A 26,287-nucleotide genomic window follows, 5' to 3' on the forward strand; every position below is an offset into this window, starting at 1 on the left:
ATCTGGCAGCAAGAGAAGAAATAAACAGTTTGCTGCATTGTTCCAACAAGCACTGAGGCAGGGCTACGCCATGCAGTGAGTAGGTGTGATTAGCTCATTTGTCACTAGTTTAACGCGAAGTAGAAAGCAGAAGTCTAAACACACGGAAACAGCACCCTCCAATTCTGATTAGCCTCTTGTTTATGCCACATCGTGGCAAGACAAGGCTGCGCTAGCTTATTTGACCCTTTCGCAGGCGCGATTGTAGTAACTCCTGTGTCCCTTGGAGATAGGAAGGAGCTTCAAGAGTGTTGGCAAGAGACAGAGAAGTAATCCTGCAAACTACCACCACCACCATGAAGACATCAAATGTTCTTGTTCTCTTCTTAGTACTGCTTTATATCAATGCCAGCACAGAATGGCCTACGCACACTGTCTGCAAAGAGGACAACTTGGAAATATATTACAAAAGCTGTGGTGAGATTTTTTTAATTTCCATTTTCCTTTTAACTGCTCAACAAAGTTGTTCTTACGCAGTGAGAAATGCTTGTAAGCCAGGCAATGAATGGAAGGGTTACATTCCCAAGGCAGCACTGGGTTTCGCATCTAGAATATTTTTAGTCTATCAAGCATGGCTAGTTTTGGTTCACACACACACACAAATTTAACTGCATTTAGATAGAAGATACTAAAGAGGAAGTAATGCAACTTAATTCAGAATAATAAACAGATGTAAAAAACTCAGTAAAGCATGAAAGAGATTATTTTTAACTTGAATTTAGGTGGGGGAAAAAAAAAGAGGAAGACCCTAGATCTTTATCTATTTTACCCCGGGACAAAATAGGCTCTTCAATGCACTGATCTGCTGTTTCCTAATGTGAGATGAGGCTGTGGTGATGTGCTTTCTGTCCTCCCACTTAGAGTGACAAGGAACCCAGCATGACAAAGGAAAGGATTCATGTTCTCTGCCATTGCCACCCTGCTTAGGGAGACTTCAGCAGCAGCCCTTAACAGAGGCATTTCCCAGGGACCATAGGGTTTTGTTTGTTCCCTATATCTGTAGAGAAGAAAAGGAGCAAGCGACACTGGAATTGACTGAAAATGAATTCACTCAATGGTGCCTACTTTCCACCTCTTGCTCTGCTGGCCTTGTGCCTCTCCTATTGTGCTGATCTGCTTTACAAGGGGGACAAAGGGAATTAGATTCACAGACGCCTCATTCATTTTCTGCACATGATGTGAAAAGCGATTCATGGCAAATGAGCACCCTAGAGTTTGTTTTTCCAATTCATCCTGATACAAAGGCTTTTCCCGGGGGCTTTTTCTCCCCTGTAGCTTTCATGCGTTTTTGCACACCCATTAAAATAAAGCCAGTGAAGGACAAGAGAAGTAAATAAATATTTGTAATGCTATTCTTTACTGGCCTGCTCCCAGAAGACTAAAGTCAGGCTTCACATACTACAAATGGATATAATGCATTAAGAAAATATTTAATTAGATATTGAATACAAACTTTGGTATTACCTTTATTTTAGTAAGAATTTATTGCATAATTGAATTTTGTTCCCTAAATAGGTGTCAGTTAGCATGAGATGCCTTTACATAGAGGCATAGGCTACGGTTTGAGTCAATTCAAATGATGATGAATTTGTCTGCTGGGCATGTGCCAGTTAAGCATTGCTTCTTACTGTGAACACCACTGCATAACTAACAATATGCATTTGTTTAGAGTCATTTGTTTCTGTCACTTATTTTGGTTTGCCATGAACAGAAATTTAAGAGGTACATTCATTCAGAGGGAATTCACAGCTTGAGAAGCACGAGCCAGAGATCATAAAGGTCAGGTCCCACCACTGAGAGTGATTTTCTGTTCTCCTGGGCACAGCTATGGGAGATGATAAGATTACATGGAAACAATGCAAGAATTAAATCAGGTTCCTTGTTTGAAGTCACATGCCTTGCTCCCTTACCGCTCTGTCAGATTCAAGTTGTGGCAGCTTACAAGTTCCATCACAATGTTCTGCCCTGCCTTTTTCCAGAGGCTACCACACCTGCAGCCTCAGACCAGGATGACCCAGTTCATAGTCTGGCAGTTTGCATAAAGGAGAAAAACATAAGGTGTTTGGGGTTGAGTCCAAAAATCTACAGGTGGGGAGGATAAATCTGAACATACTAGTTTACATCCCTTTCAGAGAAGACACTGTTCTCACTGGGCTCACTGGCAAGCTCATGATGGTGCCAAAGGTGCTGATCACCCGTTTAGGAAAGGGGAAGCTTTGTCCATACTTCATTTCACTGTAAACCATAACTAGATGGGCAGAACATGGCTTCATTTTTCATCCATGATCTGCCAATTGTTCTCTCCCAGAAGGAATTAGACTTGTTAGTGCCTAGGTTTGACAAGACCATTTCCCAACAAACCTTCTCATTACAAATTTATAACATCTGCAAACACAGAGTCAATATTAGGCAACTGCCCATACTCTAGCTATTTCAGGGGAATACTGACCCACATGTTCCTCCAGTCTGAGAAATCCCTTTGGTAATTCCTGCTCCACTGAATATGTCAGAGGATAACCCATTTTGGGGATTCTGGGGTCGCAGTGAGGTAATTAGTAGGAAATCTTGGGTAAAGGATCCCCTGTTGGCTTCAAGAGGGTCAGGATTTCACCTCTATTGTTGTTATTATAGACTCTAGGATATTATCAGTGAATTAGGATTGATTCAAGTAAGGCAGTTAAGAGAATTTTAGCTAAGTACTTCAGAACTTTATTTCTGAAGCTGAATGCACTCTATCAACAAATAGAGTTCAGTCTGAGCATTTAAAAAGGAGCCAACTGCTCATTTTTGCTTTGCAGTTTATCAGATCCTCTCCTATAATGCAGTAAAAATCTGAATAAAGCCAAAAATAAGAGCTAATATAACTGTGATAAAGGTAGCAGAGACATTTAGGTGGATGACTGAAGACAGATAGAGAAAGCATAGCAATCTCCTGTACTCAGGAGCATCTCCCAACTGCTGGCCACAAATTGTTCTAGCAGCATCCTGCCCCTGTAACACATAAGATAGGGGTGTGAATCAAGCCTCCAGCCTCACTCCATGCTCTGGATCCTATAGAAAGTATCCCCATTCCCACTAATCTAAAGTAATCAGATCAAAATTCTCAGAAGCAAGGCCATGGTGAGAAAGTCAGGCTGAGAGACGGGTGGTCTAAAAGTAAAGTAAATAGACAGCATGCTGCCTCCTCTATATAACCGCAGGAGACATAACACTGAGACAGTCTATAAATAGCAAGACATTTCCTATCAGGGCCACTCTTCCTCCCAGGAACAAGTGACAAAAATGAAGGAAGATCTCAAATGACCACAAATCACTTTAGAAACCTGGGCTGAGATCCTGAGATAAAAGCAGCACAGGCTAACATCTCCAGCTGAGAAAAGAGAAACATAATTGGCAAGTCTATGCAGAGACATGAAAAGAACCTGCAACACAAATGGCCAATTCCTATCCCTTTTAATTTCACAGTGATTTTTACAGTAATACAGCTTTTGATCTTTCCAGATACATTTTAAAAGGCAATTGTCTGGGAAGAAAAGGGCAGGTGGGCAATGGTAACAAAGTGCCCTGAGTAGATTCCAGTGCTGTTTGAGTGATAGGCATCCACTTGGAAGTGCAAAGTGCAACGCAGTCAGAGACTACAAAACATAATTCCTCAACACGTCTACCAGCAACTGCTTCTAGACCACTCATGTAAGCCTAATTGTCTTAATTAACCATGAAAACATTCTTAGTATGTAGTACTCAAATGGGACCCTCTTCATAGGGTAAAGTAGGTGATTGCTCCTGCAGACAGATGAAAAACATTTTCCAACTATTTTTACAGCTCTTTCTTGAAATGTTAGTTGGGTCTACATCAGCAAATTAGTGTTTCAGAATGCCTGGTTTTGTTTCAACCAGCAAAGCCAGAACAGTGTGCTCGGTGATTGTTAAAGTTCTATGTTTATATCAGGACCTGGGAGATTTCAAAGGTGCTCACTGCCTGAAACTATGGATTTTTTGACAGTGCAAAACCCAAAACTGATAAGGCAGAAGGTTCTTAGAAAGGGTCTGGACACCATAAACAAATAAGGACTTTGTTTTCTGTGAATGGGAGTAAATAATGGGGAATTTCAGGGAGATCTTCTGGAGAGTCAAAGCAGTATTCAAAGATGACACCTTCAGAAATATTCCCAAGGCTTTATAAAACACTGTTCAGACCAAATGAGATTTTCAAATATCATAGATAATCACATTTTCACAAGTCATGTCTAATTTTATTTGGTTTTTCTTCTCTTTTTCATCTGATGCAAGGTTAATAGCCATTAGCTGAAGTTTCAGGAGCAGGAGCAATCAATCAGTATTCATGTAAACATGAAACTGGCTGGATTATTTACAAGTTTTTTATCTGCAAATCTATATAATCTATATATCTCTAAAAATAATAAAACATATTTATGGATATGGGTAACCATTTGCTTTAGTTAATGTCTTCCACTAGACAAAGAAGCAGGGCCCTCTTGTCATCTAGAAAATTATTTTTACATGCCAATGCCTCTTCCAAAACAAAGGAAACTCAGACTGAACTTGTGTCCCATGAGCTCCATGTCTGCTCTATGTCATATGACATAGCTCTATGTCACACTTCAAGCAGTGTCATTTCTATAAACCTTTTTCCTGTCCTGCAGTTGTACACTAGGAGAAAGCAGCACTGCCCACCTCAGTACACAGTTGCACTGGATTGCATTTACAGATAGAGAAACTCTCATTTGTATGGCTTTTCTTTAAATGTGTGAGCTCGGATTTGGGTCTCTGTTAAAATGGCCCGTTTGAGTCAACAGGGTTATTCTGGTGTAGAACCTGCTCTAGACAGATAGCACAGTAGACAGCCTCCTGTTAAACTCTGTTTTGAGGAAACTTCTCAGTGCTTAAAAAAGAAAGTGGAGACAGAGACTAACTGGCTTACAATTTCCTGATGGTTAGTCTGTCCATGCTGAATAGTCTCAGGCTTATTAGGGTCCCCCTCACACACTCCTCTATCCTTTCTCCTACATACTGAGAGATCAAATATATCACTTTTCTTAAAATTTGTTCCTTTTAAAAAAATAGACCTGTAACACCCATTCCTGATCATCAGCAATACTGTAAACAATACTGATGAATTGTCATCATTGTAGCACCAAATTTACAGCATATCACTTTCTGCTCTCTGTGTCAACCACTGTAACTAGTCCAGTTTCCTTCCTTATATCCTAGTTAAAGGATATAAGTAATCTGGTAGCTACAGCTGGCAAAGGAAAGTCTGCAAAAAAATTCTCACTTCATGCCTCTTCAGGGCAAGATTCTAAACAATACTGATGAATTGTCATCATTGTAGCACCAAATTTACAGCATATCACTTTCTGCTCTCTGTGTCAACCACTGTAACTAGTCCAGTTTCCTTCCTTATATCCTAGTTAAAGGATATAAGTAATCTGGTAGCTACAGCTGGCAAAGGAAAGTCTGCAAAAAAATTCTCACTTCATGCCTCTTCAGGGCAAGATTCTTCTAGACACTTGGTAAAAGGAGGTTCTTTTTCCATTGTTCTTTGGGTTTTTGGCAGACAGATTGAGCCAGATGCTTCTCTTGGAGTTATTTATTTATTTCCCCTCAAACACTCTCCAGCAATTGCTTCTGCTTCTAAATTATTTAAAGCCACACGACACCAGCTCCCCTGTGATCTTTTGTTGCATAAATTGCTAATGGGCAAACAATCAAAGAATTTAAGAATTTCACTTGAAAACATTTTTGTTTGTTTGTTTACTCTGTCCAAGCCATCTTAATGTCATAGCTTTGCTGCTGTACTCATCTGGTATAACTTACTTATTCCAAGGGGAAGGCCAGATGTTGACATGCATATTTCTGGCACCAGATCCTAACAAACTGAAGCCATCATCAGAATCAAGGTAGCATAGTTATGAGTGCACATGCAGATCTTCTTTTAAAATGTTGGTCCCTCCGTGCATTAAAACTACCTCATCTATTTCATTCTCCAGGGAGGATTTAAACTTTCTTTTCCTACATGGCCTCTTAAGGTGGCTCTGATTTCATTTTATGCCTTCTTTCAGAAGGGGAAGAGTACTTCGTAAGCCTTAAAATGTAAATGGTAAAGAGGAGCAGGAGACAATTTCATACCTGGCAAAAACACAGATCCAGCACCTAAACTTTCAACAATTTAGTAAAATCAATATTAATGCTTTCAGTGAGACTAGTAGTGGAGACAATTAACCTCAGCAGAACTTTTTCTACCAGGCTTTAAATTTTCCCATCTAATTTAGTTCTCAGTGGTTTCCTCACAGTGCCAAATTCTTCACCAAATCAAGGAAGGTCCTACATCATGGACTGCAAAAGAGGGTTGTTTATGTGTTACAGCCTCCCTTGTGTATCTCCAGCTGATAAATCTAAACTGGTTGACATGTTTTTCAGCTCTTGACTTTTTCTATGTTTTTGGTTGTCATAGCCACTGAGACACTGAAGTAATCATAAGCAGGAAGGGTAACAGTTTGCAGGGCAAGCCATAGGAAAATGTGTTCTCCCATTTCAAAACAAATAGGAGAGACATACCTAAAAAACAGTATACTGCATTACAGCCAACAGGTACTATGGGTAAGTCAATAGTGTCATTTGCTGTTGGATACCAAATTCAAATCTTTATGGAGGGAGCACTCTAATATACTAAACAGGTGAGTCACAGTTATTTCAACAGCTCGATAAAAATTTGAGATTAGCTCCTGTATTACATGAAGCAGAAATTATCAAAAGGCACATTCACTGCATAAAGTCAAGAGCAAGAACAAACCACAGTTGCTCACAAGTGCTCCAGTATAAAGCTTTCTTGACATCACCACATCATCTCATCTAGAGCTGTCATCAAGGCCTCAGAATATCTCTGGCCCCTACTATGCTTATAATTTACCAAAGACAATAGCAGCAGGAAATGAGCAATTTAACATCCATCGGCAAAAATATCCAAAATAACCTAAGAAAAATTAACACACCTCAAAAATGCAAAAAAAGTACTTCAGAATTATTGTGTGTTGGTGTCACTGTACCAGCTTTAAGGCAGCAACCTAAAACTTGGGAGAAACAGTGGCCATCAGGGACAAGGTGTCCAAATGCCCTATACAGATTGACCGTGCACCGAATCCAAAACCTTTGATCTGTTCCAGATGCTGCCTTTATACACAGGAGAGCTTCCAGTTGCCAAAAGCTAGACTCTTGAAAATTACTACAAATTAATTCAATGCATCAGTTTCCTCTTCACCTGAAGATGGATGGCTCCTGTCAGATGATCCAGCAGTGATCAGGCAGGTGGGAACCCAGCTAGTTTCCTCAGCAGAGGGAGCATGCCATTCCAACTATAGCTTACTGCCATGCTCCTGCAGTGAATTTCAACCCATTCTGGGAAAATGGGAACATTTAGCCCATTTATATGCCGCTGATTACTGTTCTGTATAATCAGCGGTATAGCCTGCTATCCCAGAGCATGGCATGTGTCTAACAGCAGGACAGTTTCTAGCAACGTTTGGTTCTTTTTCTGACACAAGTCTGAGAGCCTGTTGTGAATCCCCAGTCATACTGGCAAGCACTGATGTCCAGAGATCTCCATCTCAAGTAGGGCAGTATGAAAAAAAAAGATTAAAAAAAGAACACATGAAGAGGGAAGAGACAGATCTGATTAGGAATACAGGCAGTTACTGTATGCATCTTACTCATGCAGTGCATGGTGTTTTCTTACCAACAGAAGAACAAAGACTTTCTCTCTCTAATACATTCCCTGCTGGGCCCAAATTAATGCAGTATTTTCTTGTTACACTGCTGTAGCTGAAGCCTGCCCTGTCTGCATTTGTCTCTCAGGCTAACTAGGACAAATCAGGATTATCAAATACAGAGCTGTATGTGCTATTTCTCAAAGCCAGCATCTTTCAGTTTTGTCTTCTTAGACAGGCTTGGATAAAGCTTCGTCATACCACACAAAGCACCGAAACCCTCCTTTCCAAATATCACTTCTGGCAAAAGCAAGGAAAGACTCCATGAGCCTTCAGATTTCCCTCGAGCCTCAGCAAACAGCTCTAATTAACCTGCTCTCAAGAAAGGTGATTCAGGCAGGAAAAGGCAGGGAGGCTCAGGGCATGTCTTTGGTAAGGCTGCTTTATGCACACTGGTGACAGCCCCATCCCCAAAGAGTCCTCCAGCTGCAAGAGAGCCCCTCACACCTTCACAGCAGCTTCTCTGCAGCTCATTGCACCAGACAGCTCCTTGCTCTGGACACCAGCAGCTCCATGGCCACAGCAGCTGGATGACCTTACCTGGTACCAGCAAATCTCTTCCCCTCTTCTCCACCTGAGTTTTATTTGAAACAGCAAGAGACAAAGTCTTTGTTCTTTATTTAAACTAATTTCATAAGACACTGCAATTGCCTTGTTCCAAAGTTAAGGCCATAAACACCAGCCAGTGATGCCTGTGCTATAACCTAACCAAGAAGTACATAACTGCTCTTTGCATTACCAATGTTTAGCATTCTTGAGAGTGGAAATTATTTAAATTGCATAAACGTTTTTTTAAAGTCATATTTTAAGTTTCTTTTGCTTTTTTAGCTTATAGATTATACTAAAACCAAATCTTCAGTCTTCCCTCTACAGCCATGTAAGTTTTATCAGAAGGGAAGCAGAGTTATTCACTCCATTAGACACCTCCAAGAGCTTTGGGTTTAAGCAGACCTCAGAGACCACAAGCTGATAGCAATGTTTTCAAAGGAACTCCTGCAGTCTGTAACCCCAGGATATTAAGGATACATGAACTCTAATTTTCCCTATTCCTTCACCTTTATGTTGTCTAAATAAGCCAGAAAAGTTCAGGTGAGAAAACACAGAGTGACTTCCACAAAGCAGGCCAGAGTTCCAAACTAGGTGAAAGCCTGGTCATGGTTAAGGGAAGTGGCTTGGCATGAAGCATGCTCATGATAAACCAGACCCAGCCAGCATGAGTCTCACAATCTATTCTGCTCTCCTCTGAGGTCACTCTGCCCCTCCCAGATACATCTGAACGTGGCAGTGGCATGTGGTGAAGGCAGGCCCAAAGGGAAATTCATTAAAGTGAAGGTGCTCAGTGAAATCTAAACGCATAACCGGAGAGCTGCTAATTCACCTGATGCTTCTTCCTCAGTACCTTCTAAGTAGATTCCAGCATCAAATATAACCTTGAGCATTCAGGTTAATTTATTTAAATAGACATTAAATGGAAATTGTTGAATGAATACATAAAGTCTGAAATCCCAAACAGTTCCTCATTCTTTCCCTCTCCTTTCATCACCTTGAATATTGTAAAGACTAATGATTTAATTTTATTAAGAGCTTTGAAGGTGAGCAGTGTTGGGTAATTGCTAAATGTTTCTTCCTTGTGCTAATTTCCAGCTCCTTTAGCACCAGTCTGTCCTTATATGACCCTAGCCAAGTGCAGCTATGTCATTTCATTCAATTCTGTGGCTCATCTGCTCCTAAAAGTGTTATTTCAGAACACCCAAAGCTTACCAATTCAGAAAGTCTTCTCACCACTCCAAGACTTACAGATGTGGACTCTTGCCATACCACTGATTTGCATGCTCATGTGGAAACAATGTGATTTTAGAGCAGATTCAGATGAAAGTGAAACCAGTAGAGGACAGTTATCAAGATGGGGGGAGGGAGAGAGAATAATAAAAGACAGAGGCTGTTGCACACCAGCCCAGCAAAATTCCTGTAACAGGTGCTTCCCATCTGGCCTCGCAGTTTCTGTAATGCCCAGTTAGTCATCCAGCAGCTCAGGCTGAGTGACATAGCCACAGTGGGTTAGCACATTATCATTCCCAGCTGTCTGCTTCATCCTGTGCTCTGGAGATCACCTCCCAGAGCACGGGAAGCTGTAAGGGCAGACCCAGCTCGCAGCCCTGTGGCTCTGTGCACACCCATATTCTGCAGGAGCATGAGCTGCTGGGCCACAAATTGCAGTAGCTGAGGCATGAAAGTGAGTTCCCATCTGTTGTTCCCATCACTGGGGTTACACCGCTGTAAATATGGCTGAGCTAATTCACCTGTGCACCTTCTGCCAAGAAGAAAAGCAGGAAAAAACTCTAGGAAGAAAGGTTCAGGAACTCGTTTGAGCTTCTAGGCTGTGTTACACACACCTGCTCAGCCTTCTATGAAAAACCCAGACAAACCCAACACTGTGAGCACCTCAGAAGAGTAAGCCAGGCTGAAATCTTGCACTGTGGTGCCAGTGCAGGTGGTATGCAAGGAAAACTACATCCCAAGTCAATATAGCAACAAATCTCCACCAGAGTACTTGGGTAAGGAAGGATGAAATGGGATGTGTGATGCATGGGCTCAGCTGACACCAAGTCATGTAAGTGATGATTGTTGGCAAAATGCCAGGTACATGTTAAATTTACCTCTCACAAAGCAGGATTGTACTACAGAAACCAGCCTTCGGCAAGAGCTGTATATTCAGTGCTAGATACAGTTGGGAGTTCACAGCATCAGCCACAGAATCAGGTTCAAATAACACATCTAAGAGATCTTAGACTGCATTGATTGTTTACAAAACCCAAAGACTTGTCCCTTTCTCAGGGCAGTTGCCTGAAAGCTTTAGAACTGTCTAGAGACAAACTTGATTCAAAATCCTGCTCCCTGGCACCTTCATGCTAGCTGTAAATATGTTGCAGCTCAAGCCCTTCAGACTAGATACACAAAAAATGCCCCTTTTCCCCTCAGTAAGTGGATTTTCACTGGTAAACCTCAATGTGTTTGCAAAATTTCCAGCAATGTTTTAAGTGTTGGTGATAGATCAAAGCTGAACTGGAAAAGCAAAACTCTGCAACCAGTTGAAGAGTTTCTAGCTTTAATTATGGAAGAGGGAGCAGATTGAAGGGAGTGGGTGGAGGGAAGTCTGGGAACATACAGTACTGTGCACCATGAAATGTTGCAGGGAAGTAGAAGGCTGAAGGGCAGCCCCACGTATTTTAGAGATTTAACAGTAAATGTTATTGCTCTGCACATGTGAAAGACATAACATGCAATTTTTTTCAGTCCAACCAGCTCACTTCAGACTGTGGCAAACAAGGAAGAATAAGTATTAAACCTCCACAAGAGACACAGTGACTCACAGTTGTGCATCTGAGATGAAACACAAAAATGGCAATTGCCTCAAGTTGCCTTTGCCACAGGAGGGACTCCTCACCATTTAAAGGAAGAGGGGTATGGCACACTTCCTTAGTGCATGATGCACAGCTGAATTTACAGACATCTTCACTTTTCATACTGCTGAAAATCGCTATTTTCATTAATTCCCTTTAAGCAGCAACCTTTCTGCCTACATGTTTTGGAATCCAGACTCCCTGGCACCATAGCTCTAGCAACACAGCCACCCTTTCAATTGATTTCGATTGTAGCAGGAGGCCCCCAGATATACCACAGTATCTAAGATGTTGGATTGCAAAGTCTTAGCATGAATTTCCACGGGGAGATGGTTAGAAAATTAATTGGGGTTTCTTTCGACAGTGGAAAATTTTACATTTCTCAGCAACAAAATCCAAGTGCTCCAATTCACAAATTTTGCTGGAATTTTTCATATGAGAAAGGCTTCCACACTGTCTTCTTCTCTGGGGACCAGACAACACTTCTCTGGATATATCAGAGCCCTTTTTCTGGATATATAAGAGCCCTATGCTGCATCACTCGCAGGGCAGTAAAAGACATCCATGGCTACAACACATCACAAAATATGTTGTCTGGTAAAGAAGCTCAATCCATAGAAATAAAACAGACATAAGACACTCAAATTAAAGTAACTCAGAGATCAGGGTCACTGTAAGAAGCCCAAGCTTTTCAGAAAAGCTTGGTGTCATGAACAGCCCTTTTCCACCCAGTTATCAATGAGAAACTTTGAACTAAAAATTCAACTGCTAGCTGTAATACCATGATTTAATTTGTTGATTAAAGCACAGCCTAGTCTCTTTGAAAAGAGAAAATGGCAGTGCCATTTTTTACCATAACTCCCTCTGGAAATTACAGAACTGACAATTTTAGTAATTTGACAACCCAGCACTATTTGTAAGCATCAATGTCCAAGCTGCTCTGAATCTGAACAGCTGCTTCCTGAACCTTATCATCACACCACACACAAAACAGAAACAAGAGGGGCTCTTGCAGAAGGCCAGAGGAAAGAGGAAACCAAGCCCTGAGAGATGGTAGAAACCAGAGGGGAAGCAGGAGTAACGGTCCTGGAGAAAAGAGAAGTTTGACACACTTTCCAGCTGGAGCAGGAAACTGCTCTCCTAACCGATTCCAACAGCTTCTGAAGCTGCAAAAACAAAGGGAGAACTGAGAGGAATATGGAAAGGGAAGAAAGACAACCCTCTGACTCTTGACACACTTGATAAACAACTCCAGGCACTAACTTCTTGTCCCAAGCAGATTATGCAACTGCAGAGACTGCTTTAGTGGTGTGGAGGACAAAGTCCAGCACAGCAACACAATGGGAAATACCAGTGCCTTATATCTCCCTCCTATAAACAGTTTTCTTAATTTACCAGAACTTAGAACTTGTACTAAAAGGTACTTCCTTTAGACAACGCTGACAGCCTGTGGGCTCACAGAGCCTGGGTTAGTTAGAGCCCCCCAGGTCCTCCCAACACTTTCATTCATTTGATGATCTCCTTTAAGCAAGCAGGTTTTGGTCCTGCAGGCTTGCTGGCTGCCAGCTGCTACAGCTGTGAAGCACTGCTGCAAAAACAGGGTTAGACTATGGGGATGATTGCTCAGTCTCACAGAGAATACTCATGACTCAAGTTTCACCACAGCATCAAAGGAAAGTTCTCCCAAACTATTATTTTCAATTCAGTGAGAAGGTTAGCTCAAGCAACAATAACTTAGAAACAGAACTCATTTCCCAAGTCTGCATTTGTCACTACCAGCTCTATGTAAAACAGGGAGCCTATAGCTGCTTCTGCACATGCTGTAGTTGCTTCTCTTGCTTCCAGAGAGAAGGAAGCTGGATGCAGAGGCTGGCTGGAGAGCCATGATAAGGGACAAAACTATGCCTAAAGCAAGCCTTGAGGCTCAAGTATGGTTCCAAACTGGCCAAATCTTTCAGCTCCAGCCACAGCTTTGGAAAAACACTTGCACATTCTGTTGGTTGTAGAAGCTGAGCTGTCAGTTGTTGCTGCTGTCTGTCACCAGAGAGTGGCACATCAGCAAGCCTTCAGGCATACCAAGAAGTCTCATGGAGACTAGCAAGGAAGAAGGTAGAAGTGTCCAGAAAACAATTATGTTTGTATAAGAGTTCTGGAGCTTGATGCAGAACAAGGGATACTGTAGGAACTGTCAAGAACCACTTTTATGACAATCATCAGCCACAGGGCTCCCTTTGACCCCATCTCTGCTAAAGTGTCCCAGAAAGGGAAAAAGGTAGATTATTTCCTGGATTTGAAATATCATGGGATGTTGGACACAGAATAAAGTACTGCAGTATCTCAGTTACATAACTTTATTTTCTTTTTTGTACTTTCCATCCCGCTTCAGGATTCAGTTTCCCAAACAGCCTCACCAACCCATCTTGTGATACAAATTAATTTAAAAACATCTTCATAAGCAATTGCTCATCAGTGCTGAGGAAGGAATGGCAATGCACAGTCTGTGAAGAGCTGTTGTGCTAAGGCTTTACTGTTGATTGACTACTCAGCACTGTGGGGAACTTGCTTTCTTTAAACTTGGCTCATTCTCCTACACAGTAGGTTTTAGCCACATACAGGTTATCATCTCAGTGTGCTTTAGGTCAAAGTGGCAGGAATGACAGAAGTAGCTATTGAACACAGACTATGGGAGCTTTGAGCACTTCTTGGACAATTTTTCAGGAATATGTAATTTGTTTTCTGTAAGACTTCTATGTATTATTGTTTTCTTCTATACAGTTAGTATCTCATTAAAGATACAACTTGCTACTCACTGCTTTGTGTCTTCACATAGATCCCCAGCAAGATTTCTCTCTCAGCATTGACCGTTGTTCTGATATTACAAGCAACACCTTTAACATCAGAGCTGCAATGAACCTAAGTAAGTGAATTGCTACTTTCTCGTGCCATAAACAGGTAATTCATGTGTGACTGCTGGTATTAAGAAATAAGCAAGGGTGACAACCTCCTATAAAATATGAATGGGCTTCATTTCTTAGAAATTTCAAAACCTGTGCAAGACCACAGAAATGTTGGTTGTTTTCAGTTCAGCCTCAGAATACATATGTCACCCTAAGAGGGTCATATTTATGCTCTGGTAGCAGAGTTTCTAGGTGAGCTTGGGGCCAACAGGTTTGCAAGCCCTCAGCCTCTATTCCTCATTTGTACACATGGATAGCCATGGCAGACCTGCTCTAGTGCTTGTCTTCACAGCTAAGTCTTCTGGGGAGAGTCTTGCTGAGTGAGACAGCACCCTCACTCTTACATCAGCACCAGCAGTGCTCACCAAATTGCCAAGGCTGTGACCCTTGCAGGTAGGAGGCTGAATGGACTCCCACTGAGCAAGGTGGGGACACTCCTTTGCCCCTCCTGGGCATAGAGAGAAACATGCTGGGGAACTGCTAGCCTGAGGCAACACTCATGCCCTAAGTTTACCACCTGCACTAGCTGAAATTACACCCTTCAGCACCTGACTGATCAGCAATAAAAGGTCAAAACTGGGTGCACAAGTTAATATTAGCCATAGCTTGCTTTATGATCTTTACACAGGAAAGCCACCTTCTTGCAAACCTGTTGGCCCCAAGCTCACCTAGAAACTCTGCTACCAGAGCATAAATATGAAAGTGCTGCTATACACTCCTGGTGCTGAAAATAAGTTTATGTACTAAGTGTCTTTTAAGATTTGGGAATGCTTTCTTGCACACAAAAGACCTCCCTTCTGTGAGACATGCTGCCCTTTGGTCCAGGAAGCATCAGTTGTCAGGTGTCTGCAAAGTTGAACAAACCTGCAAAAAATCACATTACAGGCATTTGCAAATGCTTTTCCAACAAGTCAGAGTACAGGACCTTCCTCTAAATCCAGCAGAGTCACTGGCTTTGTCTATGTTAGCACAAGCAGGCAACATCCCAGCACTGCCCAGCTACTGTGCTGGTCCCTGGCACAGGTTTGGCTCAGGCCAGCCTGAGTTTTCCCAGGCAGTAGATACAGGTCACAAGCTCCTCCTAGGGGCCCATTGGATATGATCTCTCAGCTAAGGACAGAAGAAAAGAAAGTTTAGATATAAGGACATAAGATTTACTGTGCGGGTTGACCTCAGAGTCAGAATGGTCATGGGCATAGTTTATACAACAATAAAGATATATACTATTATGTCCCTTGTCATATACCTTAAGGGGCTCAGAGGCCTGCTCCTGAAGCATGGATTTCTATGTATCAGGAGTTCTAAGTGAAGAGAAAACATTTAATGGCTCAAGAAGAGGGGGGAAGAGGGCGGGGGGCAGAATTGAATCTTTTTAATAAACCTGTTTACCCTCGCACTTTCTCTGAGTTCTGCTTCTGGTTTGTGTGTAGGACACAGCATCAAGGAACTATATGTCAAGCTTGAAATGATTGTAAATGGGAAGACCGTCTTAACCCACTCAGAGACACTTTGCAAGCCGGGTCATACTAAGCTTATTTTCTGTGGAATGAAGACAGGAGGTAATCTAAGTGTTTGATAGCTACTGAATACCCCAAGCAGGATGCACCTGCTGTGCTTTTGAACACACCAATACATCGCAGTGTTCTGTTTACTTCAACAGCATGTTAATGGATGACAGAAACACAGTAGGACAGAGACATTTTAATTTAAGCACCTGCTTTTCCTCCTAACCTGTTTGCTTGCTTTTCTTTTAATCACAGAATAGTGCATGCGCATGGGATTTCAAGTCCATAAAAAATAACTGTGGTTATGTGACCCCATCCAACAGCAGAGAGGCTCATAAGCCCTATTTATAGGCACATGGTTGTCATGTGAGCAAGAAGTATGACAAAAGTAAAAGTTGTTTCTGTAAAAGAAATGGCTGAGCAAACAAAAAACTGTTCACATTAAGCAACACTTCATGTCCTTAAAGGCAACTCTTAACTCAGTTTAAGAGGAATTATGCTTGAATAAGGATGTTTGGACCAAGACACTATCTGATACCATCTACAGTTTGCATCTGGTTTCTGATCAACGTGTGCCTATGTGGTAGTCAGATTAATTCAGTTCATGCCAGTCAAACTGCCAACTGGTGCAGACTTGAACTAGTTGGTTTAACAGTGGTATTAGCTGCCCCCAGAGAGTAGGCATCTTTGGTCCTAGGTGAGCCTGGGCATGTCAGGGTCCCTTCTGCCACAACCCCAGCTAGGTAGTGTTGAATTAGCCATGCTATGTGTAGAAGAGCTATGGTCATGATTCTTGACTGTAATATCCACATATCTTAAACAGTTATTTTTAAATCCCTCTCACATCACAATTATCACTTTATGCTGATTTTAAAATGAACAGGTAGAGCCACAGGAAAGTTTGAGTTGTTAGAGCACCAGTTAGTTACAGAAGCTCTGCTATCCTTTCCTTCACTTGCATCTTCATCCTGGTAACACTGCAATAACTCATGTGCAAGGGCTATGAGTTTAAAACCATGTACAGCACTACTGCTAAGACAGTCCCTGGAAACTTACTAAGACATTTCACACAGCACAGAAATCACTAATAATAATAGTGAAGTGCTGTGTGAGCAACCAATTATGCAAATCCTGTAAGCTAGACAGATAAAAAATTTAATTCAGAAGTTTCTTCAATTGTGTATTGAATTACAAGAGGAAAAAACCCACCCACAGACCTACTGAAAAACTATCTTATTCTGAGGAAGTACTAAATAACATCCTTTAGAGAAACATTAAGGAGAAGCAGAGTCAGTCCTGAGCTGAGCACAAACTTCCATTCACGCATTAAGCCACAAAGCCAAAACCTCCTGGGGTTTCCAACTCCCTTAATCTTAAACTGACAGGCAATTGTTTCTACTAATTGAAGTACATTATGATATAAACCCATAGTTCATTGTTTAAATAATACCATATATATTTCTTTATTTAGAAGCATTCCTACTTTAGTGTAAGGACCTCTGCCATGCACTTTTTAATACACACCCTCTAGTTCAGTAGCTGGTTTTATTTAGTAATTAAGTCACAGTGGGAAAGAAGTGAACTTTCTCACACTAAGGTTCAAACTGAAAATGTGGTATTTATTAATTAGTTGACATTTGATTCTAACCCATGTTTTAGGACACAGAAATGAGCTGAAGACCAGTTTAAGGCAATTCAGGCATAACTTACCATATTTGCACAGCTGTAAATCTGACCTAATACCTATACAGAAAGGACATGTGAATGGTGAAGTTATGCAGCCTAGCAAAGGTACAGGGGAGCAGACAGCCCTTTCAACTGAAGCTTTTCATGGAGAGCCCCTTTTTCCCTGTTGTACTGGCAACATTTGCAATATTTGGCCAGACCTAACCTGAGTTTAAATATAGGTTCACACAGAATTTGCTTGCCTTTCACAAGGAGGCCAAAAATTGCCTATTCCTCCCTCTCCCAAAATAAGACAGAATGTCTTTCTGCTACAGCCTTTGTTGATCCACTCATGTGGAAGAGCAGAGCAGAAGTAATAAGAAAAGTATACTTTTAAGAGACACATGTGGAAAAGTCTTGAGTGTTTGAGCTTGTTTACTTTATTTTTATTTGCTCTCCTATAATGCTACAGTTTTGCCATGACTGAAAATACTTTCTCTGCTGGAAAGACTCAATATAGCTGGAGGTTTCATGTTCATCATAATCATATAGTATTTACTATTTTTGTTAAGCAAAGGTCACATCCAGCACTGCTCAGTAGGACTCCTAAATGGATTACAAGCTCTTTTTCTTTGAGCTAAATGCCTGTTGTGAAGTTGTTAGCTCAAAGGTTGCAAGGAAACTGGCCATTGTCCATTTAAGAACAATAACAACAAGACTGCTAAATTCTTTGTGGCATAACATGAACTCAGGTCTTCCTCTTTTTTAGCAGAAAGTGCTGGTTATTCCTCATTTCCTCCAAAGAAAACAGTTACATAAGATTTAACAGATTTCCCAATGCAATCACTAAAATCAGAGAAAAAGACCGGGGTAATATTTAGCAACATGCCAACCACAACTTGTAGGCTGAAACAAAGCTTCCTGACAAAAAGATAGCTGCATCCTGTGCAAATTTTCTTTCAGACCCAACTGACAAAGGCACCATCAGAGCATTTGCACAATTCCTTGGGCAGGTTCACATGCCATGGAGAAATCCCCATCTTGCTTCAGATCTCCATTCTTTACATTATTGTCCCTTTCTGTAGGTGTTACAGTGAGCAAGTTTCTAAAATAGTATCTGTGAATAAAAGCAGAGAATTTAACATGAATCACAGAACTGGCTATCACATTGAGAGTTTAGGTACCTGTTTCTGAGAAAGCAGCTGCACCACAAAGCTAGGTCCTTGGCTGATACATGATGACATCTTGCTTAGCCCCTTCACCTCTTTTCTTCCTCCCCAGTAAAGGGAGTGAATGTTTCTCACCTGGCTACATATTTATATATGCTTTTCTCATTCAACTATACATCTACAGCTGGCAGTTATTCAGATCATTCCTGCATCCACAAAACCCACAGAAGCTGTGTGTCAGTTGCATGGGTGCAAGATCATGTCCTAGAAGAACTCCAACATAGAGCATTTGAGTTCTAAAAATATTTGAAACATAGAAAAAGGAAGAGGTGGGTGCAGATGTACAGGGCCTTTATATAGTACAAGAGTGTGAGAACGTATAAAGATTTTCAGTGCAAGGAAGATTTGAGAAAGAGGAGTGAGAATTTCATTATAGGTGTTTTGTCAGGAAGGAGAAGCATCTTTCATTATAAATGATAACTAGTAACTTGAAGTAATCCTCAGGAAGTCCTTACACATTTGAAAGCTCTGCTTCGGATTGGAATCTACTAAAGGCCTGCTCACAGGCAAGGAAAAGGATTAAGTTACTTCTGGTAGAAACAACAGTGAAAAGCTGCTACAAAAATACAATAGTATCACCTTGAATCAGTGGTACATTAGAAATACTTCTAGGGTGCTCTGCAGAAATCACCTTCAGATAAGTCTTTAAGAAAAAGGGCTGAAGGCACATCACTGATGACAGTATGCTTGACAGATACTGTAACTTACCAGCAGACCAATAAAGACATAGGGAAATTTTTAACTGGAAAAATGCACTCATTATTTATGCTCTTCCCAATTTATTTTTTTTTCAATTACATTTGGCTTTCTCTAAAAAGACGACAGAATTCTTTCAATGAGCTAGGCTCAGTGTTTGTGACAGTTACCCTTACTGCAGCAGATGTGTTCATCCTCTTTCAATGGAGGAATGTAGAAATGTATGAATATATGGAGAAAAATGCATATGAAGGATGCTGTGAAAAACTACAGTTCTTAAAGCCTTGGAGGATGTTTACATTTCTGGAATCTTAGAAGAAATCCTCATGCAACTGGAACATTGAATGGGCTTTGAAAAGCCTGATCCAGTTAGCATAGGCACTAAGGGGATTGCTGCGGTACAAAGTTTATATGAGTGATAAAATTCAGCAGATCTATATATTATTTTCTGGCAGGTCTCAACTAGCTGAAAATGAAAACTGCCCTTTCTTTCCTATACCTTCAAAGCAGCAGGTTTCTCCCTCCCCATTGAAGCAAGGAAGGTCGCAGGAGATTTCTAGAGGACTGGTTACAGAAACACAGAATGGTTGAGGTTGGAAAGGGCATCTGAAGGTCATTTAGTCCAATTCTCACCTACTTCAAGCAGGGCCATCTACAGCCAGTTGCCCAGGACCATTTCCAGGCAGGGTTTGTAAATATATCCAAGGATGGAGGCTCCACAACCTCTCTGGGCAACCTCTGCCAACGCTCAGTCATCCTCATAGTAAGAAAAAGTATTTCCTGGTATTCAGAAGAAACCTCCTGTGTTTTGATTTGTGCCCGCTGCCTCTTGCCCTGCACTGGGCACCACTGGGAAGAGCCCATCCTCTTTACACCCCCACTTCAGGTATTTGTACATATTGATGAGCTTTCCCCTAATCTTTCTGTTCTCTAGGATGAATAGTCCCAGCTCCTTCAGTCTCTCCTCACTGGAGAAATGTTCCAGTCCCCTAGTTATAACAGTGGCACTTCACTGAACTATCTCCAGTAGCTCCATGTGACTAATAACTGTGAACCACTGCAAGATTCCTGGTTCAAAAGAGCTAAATAAGGGCATTGCTGAAGCATAAAGCAGTAAACACAGACCTCAAACTGGACACAAAGCACCTGGCTCCACAGTTGAAGGCTTCCTAAAAGATAATACAGCCCATGAGAGTACCTTCTTTGATTACCAGGCAAAGACATAGCTACAACACATCAGAGCAATCACAGAAAACTTCTCAGAGTGGGCTGAGGCAGAGCCCTAGGACTGCATTCATCTGGTTACTTTATCACAGTGAAGTGTGTGTGGAAAAATAGCTTCTACCTACACTATAGATGAGACTTTAGTATTGCCATCATTTCAGAAGCAAATTTATGGCCTGATGACTCCTACTTCATTTTAAAATACAGGCTTTGCAAAGCTTGAATGCTGCATCTGTATTTTTAGATTCTGGATAGCTTTCTGAGAGTCTAGGTGAGATCCTAACAAGCCACATGATCCAAGAGGAGTTTCCATGTCCCTGTGGAGAAGGACTTTGGGGAATGGTGATTTTTCACAGCCCAGTTTCCTCTCCACTGCTGCCATCCAAGATTTGCTAGGCTCAGAGTTGATCAAAGGAAAGGTAGTCATATAAGGATCTCTACACATAAAGCATGAGCCACACCATTGCATGGTCCACACCACCCTGAGAGGGCAGCTCATAGTACGGCTTAGCACACATCAACACACATACAGCTCGAGTCCCAAGGGAGTCATTCACCACTTAAGTCATGCAGTCTGCAGTGCCTTTAATTCCCATTTAGACTCGATTAAAGTTGTGAACAGAGAAGTGGGCTGTACTGTATTTTTAAAATTCTTGAGTCACCACTCTCTGCAGCAGAGATGTGTCAGACTCCTGGGCTCTTGCTTGGTGCACAGAAGCAAGCAGCAATGGTAACTGCTCTTTGAAAGGGAAAAGACATCTTGGTATCCAGGTGAATTAGTCACGAATGCAGAGGGGGAATGAGTACAGTACAAATGCTGTAGCACAGATGATAGTTTGAGATTGACAAGCCAAAACTTACATATTCTATTCTCTGTTTTGGTATTAGGTTTTTCTAAAAAACACTGAGTTGTTTTGCATCTTCTCTACCTCCCAGGATCATCAGGGCATTACATTAAACAAACTTCTCATTCATGTAAAGGTGTAGAACATTGATGGTATCTCAGGTTTCTCCTTTTCCTAGTTGATCTTATAGTCATGATTCTTTCAGACAATTTTGTCGCAAGACTAACATTTCATAGCATGTGTGGGAAGACCTTCTGGGGCCTGTTTTCCAAGTCCATGCATGGTGAGATGGACTGTACAACAAACATGACAAAACCTTTTGTCCAGCCTTTCACAAGAAACAGTTTAAACCAACAGTGAGACTGGACAAAAACAACACTCTAGAAGTGACAAGCATCAAGATGCCAGCACAAGCATATACTCATAAACATGATGAAACACTCCTCTGTCACTGTCAAAGTAAAGAATATTTCATGACACCTACAAAAGAGAATCCTTAAACAGTTCTTAGACTTCTCCGTGACTTGTGTGCGACAAGTTGTGCAAGAAATTCTAAATTACTGAAACATCTACAGTCAAGTCATATTTTCAGTCAAGTCTGCACAGTTTGGCCCAGTAAGCTATGAAAAAGTAGGAGGAATTGCAGAACAGCTTGCTAATTTTCTCCATTAATGCCAAAGTTGCCCTTTCTTCAATAGCACAGAGCAAGCATGCCTTGCACGATCAAGGAGCTGGGGATTGGAAGGTGGAACTCCCAGGCTCTATTCCAGTCACCAACACAACTTGTGATGACTTTAATACCTCATGTAACTTCTTGGTGAGCACTCCCCCAGCAGTGACATAAACATGTGCTTATTACTTTAAGGTCACGTTCAGCAAGCAGTCAGAAGTCCACGCCTACACAAACAGCTCAGACTGATTTTTCTAAAAGCTACCAAAGCACAATTCAGCTATTGCAGCTGCAGGTGTTTAATAGTTCATGCTAAAGGACTTGAGTTTGGTAACCACCCTTCCCTTTCATTTCCCCATTTGCAGGATGCATGCTGCCGTAGGAACACGCTCACCTGGCTGTGCAAAGCCATGCCTCCCTCCTCCATTCAGGCAAGGGCTGCAGGTCATCATAGAATCACAGAATTTAAGGGTTGGAACAGACCTTCCAGATCATCTAGTCCCAACCCCCCTGCCACGGGCAGGGACACCTCCTCACTAGATCAGGTTGCTCAAGGCCTCATCCAGCCCGGTCAGCCAGGGTCAGGGCAGCCACCACATCCCTGGACAACCTGCTCCAATGTCTCATCTCATCTGTAGTAAAAAACTTTTTTCTAATATCTAACCTAAAGTTCCCCTCCTTCAGTTTTAACCCATTACCCCTTGTCCTATCATTGCAGTTCCTAACAAAGAGTCCCTCTCCAGCTCCCTTGTAGGCCCCTTCAGATATTGAAAAGTTGCTATGAGGTCCTCCTTGAACCCAGGCTCTGCCTTGCTTTCCCCATATAAGGCAATATGAATGCTGATATTTCTCTTGGGAAGGCTGTTGTAAGGCTGTGTGTAGAGCCTTTTGCAGTTCCATAACACTTGTCACTGGAGCACTTTGAAATGCTGTTACAAAAAAGCATCTACTATCAGCTGCTTGTTTCCTTCATGTGCTGCATGTCTAACCACCCATCACCATTGTTGCTTTTCAGAACCCTTGTACTATGAGGGACCAGTCACACTGGGAATCAAAGAAATCCCACAGGTAAGTTGGTCACAGCTGTGCTCCCAAGCAGACGGGCTTTCCAGATGAGGTATAGTCACAGGACTACCAGCAGTCACATCAGCGCATTCCAGGCTCCCCCAGCTGGCACACTGGATCGGATAGTATTTTACATAACTCATCTTTTTCAACATGAAATTAAGAGGCTTTGCTTATAAAGCATTAGAGAGCCACCATTATCCTGATTTTTAGGACAGCAGATCTCCTGTACCAGCACTAAGTCTTGCAGACATACAGTTCTTTAGTAGACACCCCCTCTCTTATTCTTTAAATAGTAAGAAAAAAAGCAGTTCCAAGGGACTCCCAAGAGACCAAGGCTGCAATTTAGCTTAGTGCTCTGTGGACTGAACAATCTAGAGAGGCTCATTCATGCTTACTGACTAGAAAGGCAATTTAGATAGCTATTGCAATTGAATGTGTTCTACTGTACATACATGGTGTCAGGTAGAGAGGCAGAGGTTTTCTAGGTTGAAACTGAGGATACAAGTTATTGGATCAAGAACACTTTCTCTGGACTTATGGAGCCTTAAAATAAGAAAATAACTTCTTAGAAAAGTGAGAAAACTAGCAGTACTCTAGGTACTGCTCTGAATTTCCTGGTCATCCATTACAGATGCTTTCTACTAACAGCCTTCTCCACACTCAGCTATGTCTCCTAGAAGGTCAACCAAATAACATTGCAAAGAGGACTAGGTCTCAAATGTTGAATACACCAGTCTCTTAACTGGGCACAGCATGATGCTATATTTGATCAGTGAATAACAAAGAATTTTTCAGTGACATACAACAAAGAAACTGGATTGAAAGGGAGAAGGCAAGATCTGGATTGCCAAGACATCTGGTTGAGAATGTGTTGAAGAAAGGATCACAGCACCACTGCAAAAGCATACAGTTCAGGTGGTCAAATACCCCTTAGATTTACTCAGAGAGGCACAGCATAGAGACTCAGTTCTTCAGCAGCAGACCTAAAACCTGTCAGAGGCTCAAAAACGAGGTCTGAGGCCTGCTCAGCACTGGATTTTTACAGGTGGAGGCAAAGAAGACGGGATCAGAACAGGGATACAGATCAAATATATGAGCTCCCTAAGAACCAGGCTTGCCAAGACCTGCAGAGGTGATAACAAGGATAGCTGGCTTCTGGAAAAATGGAGCCTCCACAACAGCTACCATCTCATATGTCTCACTCTTCCTTTGGTGATAGCAGCAACCACAAACTTCATTTTCCCAAGGCTTTCACACAGGGAGCTGGGCCTCCTTATGCAGGCTGTTACCCCACCCCTGCCAGCCTGCTTCCCTAAAGACTATGCCTAGAGATGCTGTGTTGAGCAATGCCTATTGATCTCTCACAGAGGAGTGTCTGAGCTCACATCAATCAGCATCTTGCTTCAGGAGCAGCTTTACTAACATACTGAGGACACTTATATAGTAAAGCCACTAGACAAACTGAGGAATAGGTCTTTAAATCAAGAGGAAGCCCTAAAAACATGCACACAGACCAGTAAAACTCCAGTTCTGGGCAAATTAGCTGAATCTGGAGTCAGGACTCCCAAGACTCTTCACAATACTCTTTTAATAACAATTTTTCACCACAAGCAAAAATTTATTCTGGAGGAGTGAAAAAAATCTAATCACTAATAAGCAATGGAAATTAGTAATTATGAACTCCCTTCCATGAATAAAACTATAAGCTTTTAGAGAAATAACATGCTTGTGAGAAAGGGAACAGGAAAACTTTTCTGTTAATCAATCAATCAATCAGACAAATAACACCATACTTCCATGTTGGCAATAAGGAGTTATTCCATACAGCAATTGTCTTCTGCTCACTACAAAGAACAGCCTCATCTCAGCAGCCTGAGGGATATTTGCACAGTCCACACAGCAATTACAACAAGGCTGTATTCTCACAAGCATGCTGCCATTGGGCCTCTCTCTAAATTTGGACATTACACTTAACTTGAACCTCTCTGTGAGGACACAGGCCAGTTATTGCTTTATAAATCCCATTGCAAAAGGCAAACGCCAAGAAACCTGACTCATTCTAGCCATGCCTCCTTTTACTCCACATCCAGAATGGTTCTCAGCAGGGCAAGAGCTTTCTGTGGTTCACAGCCAGGAGGCCACTGCTGCCAAGCTCTCCTACCCCAGATTTTGCTCCCCTTCACACTCCAGAAAAAAAACTCAGAAATAATTACTGCAGTGCCAGCAATCAAAACTGAATTAAATCTAGTTCACCTCTTCCTCCACATGAGTTAAATAAGCCTTGTCACCTCCCCTGGCTAATGCTTCTCCTTTTCCTAGTGTCTGGAGAGAGCAGTTTTGACTCATGCAAGATAGCCATGGCTTCTTTAAGGTTCAGGGTTTTTTTTGCACTGCCATGATACAAATTCTCCAGAAAGCCTGAATTTGTAATTTTAACTACACAATTTGAAATTAAATTACTTCTTGTTTTATTATATAGGAATTCATCATAGATTGAATCATCTATACACACACATCCCCCAAGGTGCTCTCTTATAAAAACTCATATCAATAACACTGAACAACAAGATCCAAGGAAGAGAAGTGACAGACAACTGAGCACCCCTTCCACTTACTGAACATCACAGGCCATAGTGTGCTTGCTTATAAGAAACATGAGAAGTTACACTGATTTGAAGGGTTTTATGCAGCAAAACATTTTGTTTTCCTTGCTGTGTTTTAATTTTGAATTTGTGCTGTCAGCATTAATATCCCTGAAGAGAGTATTTTGGCAGAAAATACAGGCAAGTCCTTTACCACTTCTGAAACATTTGGACAGGAAAGGTTTTGGAGGAACTTGATGGGAAAAGCAGCATTCTGTTTCTAGGAAGATAACTCAGTCATAGAAAGAGAAGCAGTGATATACTACTGATGGGCTAATCTCTTGCTTTGTGTTTGTCTCACACAGGGAGATTACACTATTTCAGCAAAGCTGACTAATGAAGATCACGTCATTGTCGCTTGTGCCGATTTTACCGTGAAAAATTATTTAGAGTATTATTAGCAACAAACAAATTTCATGAATGCTGCAGACTACCAAAACCATTCAAATCAAGTGGGTTGCTTGCATGCTACAATGATTCTGAAGAAAATAGTCCCCACATGGTGGTTCTGATGCTGTTTCTCTTTATAAGTCACTATTTTCAAGAAGTTACTAGATTCTGT

At 41.5% G+C, this 26,287-nt stretch overlaps 1 protein-coding gene across 1 annotated transcript; it reads left to right on the forward strand.

The window, feature by feature from the left end:
* Window positions 1-335: 335 nt before the first annotated feature.
* LY86 (lymphocyte antigen 86) lies at window positions 336-26,287 on the forward strand. Its single transcript, XM_009073053.1, has 5 exons — window positions 336-456; window positions 14,055-14,141; window positions 15,612-15,740; window positions 23,031-23,083; window positions 26,031-26,287. The coding sequence occupies exons 1-5, from the start codon at window positions 336-338 to the stop codon at window positions 26,124-26,126; spliced, it is 486 nt and encodes a 161-aa protein (XP_009071301.1). The 3' UTR covers window positions 26,127-26,287.

Source organism: Acanthisitta chloris, unplaced genomic scaffold, assembly GCF_000695815.1.
Source record: "Acanthisitta chloris isolate BGI_N310 unplaced genomic scaffold, ASM69581v1 scaffold8284, whole genome shotgun sequence".
Taxonomy (NCBI): Eukaryota; Metazoa; Chordata; class Aves; order Passeriformes; family Acanthisittidae; genus Acanthisitta; species Acanthisitta chloris.

What these genes read in the sequence shown, in the direction of transcription:
- LY86 (XM_009073053.1), top strand. Translation starts at nt 336, where the DNA reads ATGAAGACATCAAATGTTCTTGTTCTCTTCTTAGTACTGCTTTATATC. An exon ending in CAGAGCTGCAATGAACCTAA is followed by an intron (nt 14,142 to 15,611) that starts GTAAGTGAATTG and finishes GTTTGTGTGTAG; the next exon opens with GACACAGCATCAAGGAACTA. An exon ending in CTGTGGAATGAAGACAGGAG is followed by an intron (nt 15,741 to 23,030) that starts GTAATCTAAGTG and finishes GTTGCTTTTCAG; the next exon opens with AACCCTTGTACTATGAGGGA.